This window comes from Desmodus rotundus, chromosome 8 (genome assembly GCF_022682495.2).
Source record: "Desmodus rotundus isolate HL8 chromosome 8, HLdesRot8A.1, whole genome shotgun sequence".
NCBI classification, from domain to species: Eukaryota; Metazoa; Chordata; class Mammalia; order Chiroptera; family Phyllostomidae; genus Desmodus; species Desmodus rotundus.
In genome coordinates, this window is record NC_071394.1 from 120772468 (window position 1) to 120786262 (window position 13795).

The following is a 13795-nucleotide window of genomic DNA, read 5'->3' on the forward strand; positions in this document are numbered from 1 at the left end:
ATTACCGGTATGTAAGTTAAAATTAAAGTTCCTGCCCTGGTAGCTTTAAAAACTTACATTTTTGTAACACTTTACAGTTTAGAGGACACGCCCTCATCCTTGATCTCCTTTACCCTCATTTATTACTTCTCTGAACACAGGACAGAGTATGATGGAAGGCAAAGGAAAAGTCTTAAGTTTTCCTTGTTAACATTTCCAAACACCTCAGAGTGGACAAGGGTACCAGATAAACAAAGGGAAGTTTGGATCAGAGTTTTTCCAGAGTTGAGATCTTACCAAAGCTCCTCTCCCCACTAAACCAGTCGTGAGGATAAGCAAATAAAATCGACAACCTCCACATTTCATTTGTACCAGCAGAGGGCCGCAACGGCAAAGGAATGCTAATAATGCCTTTTGTTCTAGGGTTTCTGCAGTTGGTGGGAGAAGTTAACTCCTAAGAGGTATTTGGGGTGGTGGGGTAGGAGGGTGAAGACTAGAGATCAGCTAGCCTCCTTGCTTCTATAATCAATTAGTTGTCCCACCAGCCAGGGCCGTTCTTTAGTCCAGAACAGTTTGATTACTTGCATGAGAGATGTGATGAAGACAGATGGAATCTTCTGATTTCCTGGGAAGGAGAGGGTGGGGCCCAGTTTGGTATTTGGATAACAGGGAGCCCTGCCAACGCCAGGCATCCCTGACACAAAGCCGAGTGTCAGGAAAAATTATAGAAAACAGGCTTCAGTGTTTTCCCTCATGGTCGATTAAACATTATTTTTTGAAAATTCGAAACCTTAACAAAGGTTCCAGAAGCACATAAAAACATAATACAAAGAGGCAATACTTCGAGATATGTCACTCAGTCTGCCTCCCTCCCACTCAACCTCCTTCAGCAGGTTAACAAATTTTGTTTTTCCTGCATTCCTTTAGTGAAAAGAGACAGATAACTACCTTGGGAATAGCTCCTTATCAGTTCATAGAAATCAGTTTCTTTCTTAAAGATAATTGCATAGTATTCCATTGTGTGGCTGTACCACACTGTGTTCAACTTATTGAGGTTTTCCAATATTTTGCCATTACAGATAATGCCACAATGAATAATTATGTGATTTCTATTTTTTCTTTTTACTGTCAGAAATGTACCTTTCAGGTAAGTTCCTAGGCATGTGATTACTGATTCTGCGCGTGTCGTTTTGTTAAATACTGCAAATTTTTCTTGATACAGGTTGTGCTGGTTTGCATTCCCAGGAGCAGTGAATGAATACAGCGACTTCTCCATCACCTCTCCAGAAGAATGTGTTGTCAAGCTTTTGAAAAATTTTTTTTATCAGAATAGGGAGAAATAACGTTTCAGGGTACTTTAATTTGCCTTTCCTCTGTGAGGAAAGGTGAACATGTTATCATAGGTTCAAGGGCACTTCTATATTATTTTTGACTTGCCTCTTTGTGTCTGCTGCCTTGTCATTTATATTCTGTAGGGATTTGGGTTCCCCCACCTCAATTTTGAGAGTTCTTCATATGTTAAGAATATTAGGCCTTTATTTATGATATGTTATAAATATTTTCTCTCAACTTTTTAAAACTTTATTTATTTTTAGAGAGAGGGAAAGGAAAGCAGAAAGAGAGGGAAGTACTGATCAGTCGCCTTTCGCACGTGCCCTGAAACCTGGGTATGTGCCCCAACCAGGAGTTGAACCAGCGACCTTTAGAGGGACGATGCCCGAACAACTGAGCCACACCGGTCAGGGCTTCTCTCAACTTTTTTTTTTTTTTTTTTAACTTTGCTTATGGTGCTTTTTGGTATCTGTTTTTTTTAAAATTATTTTTATGTAGTTGAATTTAAATTTTTTCTTTTATTGCATGGATTGAATTAAAATTAGAAAGTCTTTCCCCACTCGTATCCATAAGAAGTTACCCACATTTTCTTTTAGAACTTGTAAGGTTTCGTATTTTACATTTAGGTCTGGTACATTGGGAGTTTATCTTTATGACTGATGTCAAGTATGGATCTAATTTTATCTTTCAAATAGCCAACTGTTGGTTAAAACTGTTATATATTATATACTGTTATATATATTTAACATATATATACTGTTATATATACTTAATATATATATAAAATAAAACTTTTTGGCAGAAATAAGGCAGCAGGGGTTTCCAAAGTAGTCTAATTACACTAATCACTTAGGTATATAGCTAACTATGCCTGCATGAATTATTTACCCATGGGACTAGTCTGTAAGACAATTATGTACATTAAATTCCTTCCCTGGTGGCTATAAAAACTTACATTTCTGTAACACTTTACAGGTTAGAGAGCATGCCCACATCCCCATCCCATTTATCCTCATTTTCAACTCTGCCCCTGACCAGGTTCCTCCCCTCTATGCAGATGACGAAATTAAGGCTGCAGAACAATAGTGACTCTTCCACAGTCAGGCTATCAGTAGATGGAGTAGCCCAGCTCTTCTGGCTCTTTCGACTTCTTCCACAGCATCTTGGCACTGCAGATCTTGCACATTAAGAGTCTCATGGCTTTATTTTAAGGGAGGAAGATGTGGCTAAGACGCTCAGGCATCTTGCAAGGCAGGGCTGGATTGCGATTCTCTTTTACTTGAACGTTAACAGGGTCCAAATACTACTGAGCAGTTTATACTAGGCTTTAGGAGACCAGCGAAAGATGTGGTCATCAACTACTATTTAAATAGTATTTCCCCTCTGAGCAGAACTCGGAGAGACCGGCCTGACACAAATAAAACACAGAATATTAGGAGCCTACCCAGTTAGCTGTGGTAGACAACACTTAAAAGAGGCACATTCTACAGTGTGCGTATCAATACAAATTTCTGAATCAAAGCCCTGTTGTGAATTCTGAGCTAACACAGGGCAAAGTCAAATGACTAGTTTGGATACTGGATCATAACAGGAGTTCCCAGAGTGCCATCAGAGGACCGCCGGGGGCTCGTGAGCCCTTTGCAGGGCTTCTTTGAGGTACAAACTGTGCTCACACTCCTTTTCCACCAGGTGGATAGAGTAAAACTGTTGGCATGGCGGTGGCCCCCAACTGGACTGGTAGTCAGTGTGTTCTTTGCTACTAGGTGGGAGAAAATAAAGCCATTTTCACTTAAGGATTCCCTTGAGGAAGAAGTAGAAACCACTCATTTGATTAAGTTGCAGCCATTCAGTATCAGTCCTCCTAAGGTTCTGAGTAAGGAATGGGAAGCACACGGGTACCACTCCCGCTGCATAGAAAGTACAGTGTGTCTGGGGGAAAAGCATTTGTGCTGTTGAAGCATAGCTGAACTAACCACCTTTTTCTCCATGTTTACTGGAAAGAACTACTTACAGACCAACTGGTTTTTCAGACCTTAGTATTTGGTAAGAATTTCCTCAAAAAATGAAGTGAGCCCATCAGTACAAGGAATACAACTGACAGTAAATAGTTGTTGCACTGATAACATTAGAATTTTCCAGAAAAAAATAGAATTTTGGAAAACTTGTATCAGCCAGAATCCCCTGACATGACTGACTACTCGCATGCCATGTGGTAATCATGTGTTTAACCACACACGAAGAACCTCCACCCTGTGTTCCACAGTGGTTACACCAATTTACATTCCCACCAGCCACGTATGGGGCTTCTAATGTCTCCATATCTTCACCAACAAATATTTTTTCTTGCTGTGAAGTGGTAGGTCACTGTGGTTTTGACTTGCATTTCCCAATTACTAATATGCAGCATCTTTTCATGTGCTTGTCACCTGTATGTCTTCTTCAGAGAAATGTCTATTCAAATCCTTTGCCCATTTTAACATTGGGTTATCTTACCGTTGAGTTTAAGTTCTTTATATATTCTTGTAACAGGGTGTAGGTTGGGAGATCCCAGGCCCCCCAAAGGGGGGATTTGTAGTGGGATCCCGAAGTTGGGATGTCTGGAGATACAGGATATCCACCACCCCCCCCAAGTCTGGCTGGGGGATGGGAGACATGGAGCAGGGCCACTGAGAGTTACTTTGCATACTAATAATAGCAGGCTAGCTACATACCCATATGCCAGAATGGTTATTTTGCATATTAACAGCAGGCTAGCTAGGGAATTGGGGTGACTTTGACCTGTGATGTAGCTGAGAGGCAGCTCCCCTTACCTCACCTGTGCTAGAGCTTGGAGATGGTTCACTCCAGGTCCCGCTCGGGGCCACACCTGCCCTGACTGACTGTGGCAGCCAAGAAAGGCTGAAAACACAGCAGTGCTGGCAGGTGTAGCCCATTGTGGGAAGAGTCGGAAATGGGGTTACGGAGGAAGTTCCAGGCTGGGATTTAAACTAAAGGTGGGCCACCTTGTGGGATGAGAAACAACGGAGCCAATGCAGGACTAGGGACAGGGACAATGCAGTACTAGGAGACCCAATGGGGAGACTACGTGGGAGGACAATGCAAGACCACGCAGGGAGGAAAGGGGTGAAAGGACTCTCACTGGTGGGCCATGAGGAGGTGCCACGTGGTTTTGGATTAAGAACTGGAGATTCCAGTTCTAATCAGCAACACAGCGGTGGTGCTGGGGACGTGGGAGACTTGCCCAGCCGAGCACGGATTACTGGGAGGAATCGGGAGTCTAATGGAGCTGCGCACTTCTATTTCTTTCCCTGAGGCGCAGTACCCCTGACTGGCCTGGTTTAGCAAGGGGAGGCAGGGCTGTGTGTGTGTGTGCGGGTGTTTTAAAGGGACTTCGGGATTTTAACGATGACATTCGCCATTACTCTAAACCTGTATAACTTTTGAATAGTTCCTTTCCTTTCAATCAAACTCTGGCATTGAGAGCCACAGTTCCTAAAACCTAGCAGCGGGCCAGAGGAACCACAGCACAGAACCCAAGGTGTGGTAGCTTGTTTTGGTAACAGTACTGGGTCCCCCCACGGATTCCTTTTAGTAACATTCTGCATACTAAACCTTTACTTGTGAGAGACATAATTTGCATGATTTTCTCCCAGGAATAAGAACTCTTACAACCACTTAGGAAAAACTGTCGTTATCTACTAAAGCCTTGGACTCCACAATCCATGTCTACAAATATACCCAAAATTAATGAGAACATGTCTTCCGTGAGACACATCTGAGAATGTTCGGAACACCACAATTCATAATAGCAACTGAAAAACCGAAAAGCTGTCTACAGCCATACCACCCTCAACACGCCCGATCTCGTCTGAAAAACTGAAAAGCACCCAAACAATCTGTGGCACTGAGTAATGGTCCCCCAAAGATCTCCCAAGTCCTAATCCCTGGAACCTCTGAATGTCCCTGTACTTGGCAAAGGGCTTTGCAGATGTGATCAGGATTTTCAGAGGGGAAACTTAAGACCTCCAGTGTCCAGTCCAGCAAGTGGGTTGCAAGTCATCTTTCCACTCTAACAAGCAAAAAGCTAAACAAACTGAAAACTCAAACTCTTCTTTAATCTCTCAGAAAACTGAGTTCACAAGGCCAACTGTTGTTCCAAAAATCGGCCACAAGCAGGCAGACCTTGAAAATCACAACTTAGGGAGGCAGAAACCTCTTAGGGAGACAGTCATGGGTAGGTGACTGAACTGTAATTGACAGATACAGGAAGCTCAGAGTAGACAAGACTGTGAGTTACAAACCCCCCTTAGGAAGATCCCCACACTTTGTCTTGTCTCCAGGAGCTCTACCAGGCTCTCCAAGGGAAGATCAGAGGAAAATCCTCTGGTGCTTCTGGCAGGGGGAGGAAGAAAATAACCATTTTGAAATATGCAAGTAGGCCAGATTATTTTGTTCGCAACAAGGCCTGCCTTCAAGAGAAAGTATTTCACCGAAGCCTAACCTACAGGGGTTGTGTCAGACTCTAAGCAATCTGGTGGAAGGAAAATACCCAACTTCAGAACCCTCTCGCCATCCTGTCTCACCAAAGCGTGGGGGACTGAGAAGCACTTGTCAAATTCACAGCCCAGGGGCACAGGCTCTCTGAGACCTAATCACAGGACTACAGAATGCTTCCCCTGCCCCCAACACAGGACTAAAGGCCTATTCACTGGAATTCCTTTCACCCACTACATCACGTGCAGCTACCAAAAGAAAATGACGGGGAGGTGGGAAGTGGGTGGAGATGGAAGAGGCTACAAGGGTGATAAATAGTAATGGAAAAGGTACAATAAAAATTAACTACTTAAAAAAAAAATTTTCAAGGGAAACAAACAAACAAACCCAGCAGAGAAGCATCAGAATCGGATTCATATATGGCAGATGTTGGAATTACCAAACCATGAATTTAAAACAACTGATTAATATGCTAAAGGCTCTGACAAAAAATGTAGACAACAAGCAAGAACAGATGGCTAGTGTAAGCAGAAATAGAAATTCTAAGGAAGAATAAGAGAAATAATAGATTTAAAAAGAAACTAGGAAATTTAGAATGCTTTCCATAGGTTAATTATTTGGTTGACTGGACATGGCTGAGGAAAGAAATTCTGAGCTGAGGGATACATCAATAGAAACTTCTAAAACTAGAAAGCGAAGAGAAAAAAAAGACCAAAAGAAAAAAAGGAGAAAAAGCGGAATCAAATATCCAAAAACTCTGGGACAACTACAAAACATGTAACATATACATAATGGGAATACCAGAAGAAAGGAACAGAAGGAATATTTGAAGCAATAATGACTGAGAATTTCCCCCAAATTAATGTCAAACACTAACCCATAGATCCAGGGAGTTTCAAGAACACTAAGAATAAATAATAGTAAAAATAATAAAAACAACCTAGGCATATCATACTCAAATTTCATTAAATCAAGGATAAAAAAAATCTTGAAAGAAGCCAGAGTGGAGGGAAACACCTGTGGAGAAATAAATTTTACATCTGATTTCTCTTCAGAAGCCACACAAGCAAGAACTCAAGCAAAGAAAGGGAGCGTGCACTGGATCACTCGGGTTGGCCCAGTGTGATCACATGGATCCCGGTACAAGGGAGGCAGCGCAGTCAGTGAGAAGCAACATGATGGACGCAGACAGCTGAAGATACAATGCTGCTGGCTTTGAGGATGCAAAGGGGGCCACAAACCAAGGAATGCAGGCAGCATTCTAGAGAAGCTGGAAAGAGAAGGAAAAGATGTTCCCTGGACTCCCGGAAGAAACCAGTCTTGCTGACATCTTTACTTTAGCCCAGTTAGACTGATTTTGTACTTCTGTCCTAAATATGCATTGTTTTAAGCCACTAAATTTTGGTAATTTGACACAGCAGCAATAGAAAGCTAATAAACTTGACACAGGGTGGAGAACATACAACGTGGTATACAGATGATTTGTTGTTGAATTCTGTACCTGGAGCCTATGTAATTTTATTAACCAATGTCACCTCAATAAATTCAATAAAAAGTAAATAAAATAAAACTACTACATACCCATCAGTAACATAATGGATAAATTAGAGTGTATTTCGTACAATGGGACGTAATGGTGTGATGAGAATGGGCAATTATAGCTCCATGCAACAAAATGCAAGAACCACGGAAGTCATACTGAAAGAAGCCTGGCACAAAAAAAGAGTATAAACGCTAAGGTTCCCTTCATATAAAGATTAGAAATAAAACTTAGCTACAGCTTTGGGAGTGATCAGGACAGCGGTTAGCGGGCGTGTGAAAGTTCTGACCGGGAGGCACGTGAAAGACACCGGGATCCTGAGGCTTGGTTATATGAGGTCGCTGTGTGGTATTTCAACCAGTTTCAAACCTGCAACTGGTACACTTCTCTGGAGCGTACACGTCAATAAAAAGTGCTTAAAAATTAAAAAAAGTTTAAAAACAAATTTCCTTGCAAAAATAGGTTTTAGGCTTAAACATGGTAAACACAAGGTTTTAGATTAGTTAAAACTGAATCCCATATAAAGCAAACGATTACAGTTATTTCAGGTAACAACTCAATTAATTTCAAGAATTTTCTAATACATCTCCAAGGTCACAGAGAAAAAATGAATTGGAGTAAACATGCACGCACAGCAGATATGGCAAAGCGTAGCATGATGAACAGGCTACAACTTTTTCCTTCACTACTTTCACTTACTTCCATCAAGTACTAGTTTAGAAAAATTGGTCTTTACAGTATCATGATTGTAGGACCCTTTCTGGAATAAGAGTTTATCAATGGCATTTTTCATCTCATATTTATCAAACAAAGTGTTTTTACAAATTAATTTTCCCATGCCCATGAACACCCTGTTTTTTCCCACATTGAAACAAATTATTACCCTCCTATACTGTTAGCATTTATATTCAACTATTAAGAGCCAAATACTATTAGAAAACTAAACATTTTAAGGTTCTAATAAAAGTATTATGTGAGATAGTAGATGTGTTGTCCTCAAACATTTTATTGAAAAAAATCTTTGAAATATGCATTTTAAGGTAGTAACAAAGACCAACTTAAAGTATGTAACCACATTTCCAATGACCTGAAATGACTCATTAGGTGAAATGTGTCTGTTTTTTAGCTGAACTTCAGTAAGACAGTAAAATTGTTCTTATGCAGATTCTAACTAGCACTGAAAAGTAGGTATTGGAAACATGGAACTACTAACAGGTATTCTTACCTATGAGACAGTAGCTATGTGTCAGTGCATTTGCCAAGCTTTTAAAAACAGCTTCTGTCCATTAAATGATAAAAGGCTGTATTTTTATCTACTAGGAGTGGTGATACAGGATTCTGCAGATCTACACATGTGGGGAAGATGTGCTGATCAAGGGAGACTCCCAACTTAAGGAAACTTACAGCATAGTTTAAGTCTTATATACTCGATCTCTTAGAAAGAAGGAAGATCAGAATGCTTAATAATCCCGTTAAGTCAAACATTTCAAAATACCGACAAATCTTACTCATTATCTGATAAATACAAATTTAAATATAAGAGAATGCAACACGTTATTTGAACCTGAATGCAGAGAATAAATACTTTATTAACTGATTACAGTTGAAAGTCACAAACAGAAAAGGGGTATATTAAGGCAGAGCCATAAACATATATATATGACATACATATATATGACATATATATATAGACAAATCCAAAGACTGTTACCGCTTTACATTTTAATAACCTCTGCATTTTTCTTTTTACATATTTAGGCAGTGTGCTTTCTTTTCTTCTCAGTTAAAGAAACAAATCTTCGCCAATATCTCCAAATCATATTTTGACAACTTACAGGATCATGAATTTAGACAATAACTAGTGTACCAAATGCTATGTGATTCCCTTCTCAGCATATTCCATGGGTGGTGGCATATTTATGTCGGGGTAGAAAATCTGATAACCATCTTCTCTTTTCCAGTAAAACATAATTTTAAAAAATGATTTTAATAGTCTCAACTAAAATAAGCTTGGACTTCCACGTCTGTCAAATGCCCAAAGCATATTACTTTCTGCCCTTCCCTAAACCCTTCTACATGTTTTAAATAGCCTTTAGAATATGATCACATGGCTTTATTTTAGATCTATAAATTTTGAGTTTTTCAAAATCCAAAATGACTTCCTTATGCAAAATGACAACGCAAACAGCAATCCTACATAATGAAGAGCAATTTTTCTTCTGTATAGCTCCCTTTTATAAAAATGGGCAATAACCAAAAAAAAAAAAAAAGACAAATTTAGTCCATCTGAAAAAGCACTCCAGTTCCCTAATTCCACTCTTGAAGGAAAAGGCAGAGGCAAGTTTACATTATCCCAGAAAACTGAAGAAATGGCTTTATTTGGTATCTTCAAGAAGCTTCTCCTTCCGTAGGAGATGTCGGTGTTGTAGGAGAAACTGTAACTGGTTTTCGTGTAATTCTGTCCAGTTCCGCGTGAACATCTGATAGGACGGGCTTCTGGCCTAAAATGAAGGAAAAGCAGCAAGATTTAGATATAAGTCAAAGTAGTTTTTACACCAGTGTCTCTTCATTAAAAAATTGCCAATGGTTTCATTAGCTGTATCTAGCATACTAATGTAAAAAAAGAATATAAATGGAGCCACTTTAAAATGGAGTGGGAACTGCCATCCCAGAGGATGCCTCCGACCTTTGGAATGTTAAAACAGGGCAAAATAACCTCAGCTGGAGCCTAAAGCAGCACTGTATCCCAAACAACTGTTTGCAAAGACAACCAAAAGCAGATTAGTGTTCCCTAGGACTGGCGGTTCCTGGGGAGCGGGAGGGCAAGAGTAACTGCTGATAAGTTGGAGTTTTCTTTTTGGGGAGATGAAGATATTCTAAAATTAAATATGGTAATGGTTTATATAACTCTGTAACTATATTAACACTACTGAACTGTACCCTTTAAATAAGTGGACTTCATGATATGTAAATTATATTTCAATAAAGCTGTGTTTTAAGAAAAGCTCCAGGTAACTATACCTGACTTTTTGGCAGATGGTGGTAAACCACTGCTTCCGCCTCCAGCCCCAGCTCCTGGGCTGCCACTGCCGACACCGGGGCCTCCTGGAGAACCGGTCTTTTTACTCAGCAAACTATTGAAGAAATTCGCCAGGACACCTTCACTTGTGGCTCCAGCTGTAGAACAAAAACCAAAAAACAAAGACTTTCAATCAGAACATTAGATTGCTCTATAAATCATCATTTTAATAGTCACACCCAGAAGAATAATAGACTTAAAATGTAAGAGCTGTATGTTCCAAATTCAAGAGCTGTATATAAAAATCAAAGTCTAGTTTGATCTTTGAAGACCGGATAACTTCTCTAATCTACTCAGACATAAAACAAAATACAGGCAACCTTTAAAAGTGTAAGATAATCATTTAAACATTAGGATGTAATTTTTAAAAAGCCAAAGGCATTTTAAACAAACATGTTAGATGCTAATATAGCTCTGCTTTGAAAGGAGTTCATGAAAAATATGTGCCTCAGTATTACTTGAGTTACCTAATCCTCCTCTGTGATTACACCCGTCATTTCTTTTTTTTACACATTTTTTCTTTGTTAATTGCGAGTAACCTATTATTATAAAAATATGAATTTCTTCAATGACCTACCATAGGAGAATGGTTAAATAAACCCAAAGCTTTCCTCAAGGTTCCATCCTAGAAGTGACATATGAAGATGACACTGTAAAATGGTTCTCGGTCTGATTAACTGTGAGATTAACTGTCTCTGTAACTACAGAGACAAAGACTAGAGGCTGCTGCCCAAAGAGGAAAAGAGCTATGGTAAACGGGGAGGCTCGGAAGATTTCTTTCCACTGTAACATGTGCTGCTCTCTCTGAGAGAGAGAGAGAGATGTACCTTTCATGTTCGGGTCAATCTTTTTGGACCCCGCAGGGATGGGTGACACACTGGCAACATTGGATGACACTGATCTGTTCGGTGTTCGAGGGGAGCCGCCCGGGACTCTTGGTGAGGCGTCCTATGCGAGAGCAGGAAAGCCATAATTATAAAAACTTCCAACTTCACACGTTATTATTTATTATAGAAAGAAATTAATTATAGCCCATCAGTTCTGCTGGGACTTTTACACTGCAAACCTCTGAAGAAAATGCTTAGCAATCGTGTCCTCGTTATTGGAAAACACCGGACCCATCCCACGTCAGAACACTAACTTTCCCTTCAATGGAAAAACGACTGCGTTGAATAATGAAGTGCGGTTATGCACATGAGCTGGCGAGTCAGACGTGGGTCCCAGTGTGCACTCCCACCTACCAGCTGTGTAACCTCAGGGAAGCCTCAATGTCCTTTAAAGCTTCCATTCCCACTGCAAAATGGGGCTAATAGGAGCTCCTGCCTCCTAGGGCTGCTGTGAGGATTTATAAAATAATGTGTGTAAGTGGTTTAGCACAGTAACTGATGCACAACAAACACTGCAAAATAGATCTTTACAGTTTAAGTCATCTTAAAGGGAGTCAAGTTTATCTGTTAAAAACCTCACAAATTCCAGAAGAAGTCTTAATTCAAGTTTACATCAAAGTGTACCCGTATGAGACACATGTATGATTGAGAAATGAAGAACTAAAGCAATATGCACTGCATTTTAATAATTTTGTTAAAATTGGCAATACTGACCACAGGCCTTCCAGCTGCAGTTGGTGGCTGCTTTGCTAAAAGGGTCTGAAAAACACCAAAGAATTCTAGGTTAGATATTCATAACCTATTGCTGTATTGCTGTAGTTTTAAAGAAATTATATACGATAACAGTTCTGATGTAATTTCATACCTGCAGCTTCATAAGAAACACTTGGTCGTCTTCTGCCATAATTTCCTTCTCATGCACAAACTGAAAGGAGCAACGAGCAAGGCATAAATGAGCAAGTCTGGAAACAGTAGAGGCGGGACATTTGCAACTCATTTTTCCTAAGTATTCAGTAGATAGGAGAGCCATTCCGTTTTTATTTCAGGGAAACCAGGAGCAAGTTCCCGGTCTATTTTCCACCCAGTAGCCAGAGTGATCCTTTTAAAAGGTTAGGTCAAATTACATCACTCCCCTGCTGAAACTCCCCCTCCAAGCACTTTCCATCCCTCTCAGGATGAAATCCAAAGTCCTGACTGCCGCCTGGCCTGCGTTTTCTTGTCTGCATGAGGGCCCACAAGACCTTAATTCTGCCTTTCATCTCCTACCACTCTGCCCCCTACCCCACCCCACCCTACCATGGCTCTTTTTCAGCCTCTCTGGCCTCCTTGCACAGGGCATGAGTACTTTCTGTCCCCTCTGCCTTCATAGGTCTCCCCTCTTACCGCAGACATTCCCTAACCACTCCAACAGCATGCCTCCCTCCCTCCCACCCCCAGCCCTCTCCCTGCCCTCTCTGCTTTACTTCCCTAGCACTTCTGACCACTTGAGAGATGGCCCAAGTGTTGATTACTGTTGTATCACACCCTGTTTAGGCTCTAGTCAGCACTTCAGTGCCTAAACAGTGGCTCAGTAAGGACAACTAAAACAAAGCAGATTTGTTGGAAAAAGAGAGACTGGGGAAAACATTGCTTTTTTGATGTGGGCATTTCTTTTAATAGACATCCACACCAAATACCATGCCAACTGATTTCTCATTTGACATTGCTTTCCCTATTTCTGATTACCCACAAACAGAAGACAGACGTTCAATGTGAATGTTTGGGTTCTTAAGTGCCACTCTTATGTGTTAAATCAAAATTATTTTTTTGTGAAACATGTCCAAATTAAAAGCCAGTGAGAAATACTATATGCAAACACTCATTTTTATACACTTTTTCAGAAACATCTGTAATACCTAACTACAGAACACCATGCACTGCTTAACACGGAATTAAGATACATGAAGAACGAGTACCTTCTGGAACCGGATTTAACAGGCATGAGAGTGACACGGAACAATCAAGGCTAAGTCTAAATGAAAGAAACTGGAAAGTCCTGGATAGCCTGGGTAACTGGCTGACTGTGGAGAAGATCCAAGATCTGCCTCAACAGACAGCCGCTACGAAAATGGTTCTAGCGATGTTTCCTTGGCTTTGGGCTGAGCTCTAGTTAGAAAGTTCACAGCTTCTACCTATTCAAATTGTTTAAGATCCACACACTCCCTTACGCTAACCTACGATTTCCTTTAGAGTATGGACTCTGAACTAATATCTTCTAATATAAATATGCCAAAGACTAAGTCACGACTCAGTAACTAAATAGCTGATTTATGTTTTGATGAAAAGAATAATTTTATTTTGAATGATATATTAGCAACACCCAAATTACACTTGGAAACGCCTTTTATAGGAAAAAACACCTCTATCTTTCTACCTTACAATCTTAAAACTATGGACTTCCCCCTCCGTTTAAAAGCCTAAATATTAAAACTATGTATTAAAATT

General features: G+C 40.2%; 1 protein-coding gene across 1 annotated transcript in view; it reads right to left on the reverse strand.

Moving 5' to 3' along the window:
- Nucleotides 1-8902: 8902 nt before the first annotated feature.
- Nucleotides 8903-13795, reverse strand: part of DYNC1LI1 (dynein cytoplasmic 1 light intermediate chain 1) — a 28529-nt gene continuing 23636 nt past the window's right edge. The window contains exons 9-13 of the mRNA XM_024565802.4: nucleotides 12177-12236; nucleotides 12026-12070; nucleotides 11252-11372; nucleotides 10367-10522; nucleotides 8903-9846 (exon numbers count right to left, since the gene is read on the reverse strand). Coding sequence (XP_024421570.2) covers nucleotides 9734-9846; nucleotides 10367-10522; nucleotides 11252-11372; nucleotides 12026-12070; nucleotides 12177-12236 — 495 coding nt within the window. The 3' untranslated portion in view covers nucleotides 8903-9733. The remainder of the gene's footprint in view (nucleotides 9847-10366; nucleotides 10523-11251; nucleotides 11373-12025; nucleotides 12071-12176; nucleotides 12237-13795) is intronic.